This window comes from Trichinella spiralis (genome assembly GCF_000181795.1).
Source record: "Trichinella spiralis strain ISS 195 chromosome Unknown Scfld9, whole genome shotgun sequence".
Lineage (NCBI taxonomy): Eukaryota > Metazoa > Nematoda > Enoplea > Trichinellida > Trichinellidae > Trichinella > Trichinella spiralis.
In genome coordinates, this window is record NW_003526948.1 from 7,181,606 (window position 1) to 7,182,787 (window position 1,182).

At 29.1% G+C, this 1,182-nt stretch overlaps 1 protein-coding gene across 1 annotated transcript; it reads right to left on the reverse strand.

The window, feature by feature from the left end:
* Nucleotides 1-1,106: 1,106 nt before the first annotated feature.
* On the reverse strand, nucleotides 1,107-1,141 carry Tsp_11358a (hypothetical protein; the record flags this gene model as incomplete). The annotated part of the gene is made up of 1 exon (XM_003372564.1): nucleotides 1,107-1,141. A coding segment is annotated over one exon (35 nt), but the record flags the coding sequence as incomplete, so codon positions are not given.
* Between the last annotated feature and the right edge of the window lie 41 nt (nucleotides 1,142-1,182).

Sequence of the window (1,182 nt, forward strand, 5' to 3'; positions counted from 1 at the left end):
ATAATAATGGCGCATCTTTCTGAACGTTTTCCAGGATTCAGCCAATTTTACAACGCTACTGAATGCCTTTATCCTCAAATTGCCCTTTTGCATCCACAATTCTCTCCATGTTCTACTGTTTTTTTTTCCCAAAAATAGGAATGGCTTTGTGAAAAAATTATCACTATTGATCACTCTGGTGAAAAAAACCAATTTCTAGAATTCACATTATCTATTTGTAAAATAAGAATAAATTAGAAATTTTCAATATTGTTTGAAGATGATGACCGATTTTGCGCTTTCCTCTGACTGAACTACTTTCACACTTAAAATTATAAGTAATGCAGTAATTTTTCCCTACATCTGAGCTTTATTTACTGCATTCATCAGAAGAGAATTTTCTGAATTTTTCGTACATTCCCTTTCGCACACTGCCATGAATCATAAAAGACAATTAATAGAAATAATTTCACAATCTAAAATTTTACAGACCTCAATTACTCACTAATCATGAATATATAAAAAATTCCATGAAAAAGTATAACGAATATAGAAAAGAATTGATACATATATATATATATATATATATATATATATATACATTTGGATGAAACTTACGGAGGAATTTTATCTTTACTACTTTCTTTTCCTCGCAAGAAGATGGTGTATTTCACATCGTGCTCATACAAGGTTAATTCATCGGGAAAATGGAGTTTTATAAAATTCACAAACAGTTTCAATTTACTGCCTTTGCTACCAATGTTCGGACGTAAAGGGAATACACATTTATCCAACTTGCCATCTATTAAGTGAATTCGAAATTATTAGAATTATTAATTACTAAAAAAAAAATTGTTAATATTTCCAATAATTCCCATAATAATAAATAACAAATCTTGTCAATTAAAAAATTTTTTAAATCGCTAAATCTGAGCACTTTTTTGAAATCAATATTTTCCAGATTTAGCATACCTTCCTTTTTCTGGCGGGGGTAACTTGGGCGCAGCTTTCTCCTAAATAACACATATTTGTAAACAAACGAATGTTAAAAAGAGACAATTTCATCTATTTTATCCCACTGTATTGTTAGAGACAACAAACAATTTTTCTCTATTGACACCTTCTCCTTACACAACATCTGTGTCTGGAAAATACTCCCCTACTTATAAAAAATATATGTTTAATTTTGAAAACAAATCATAT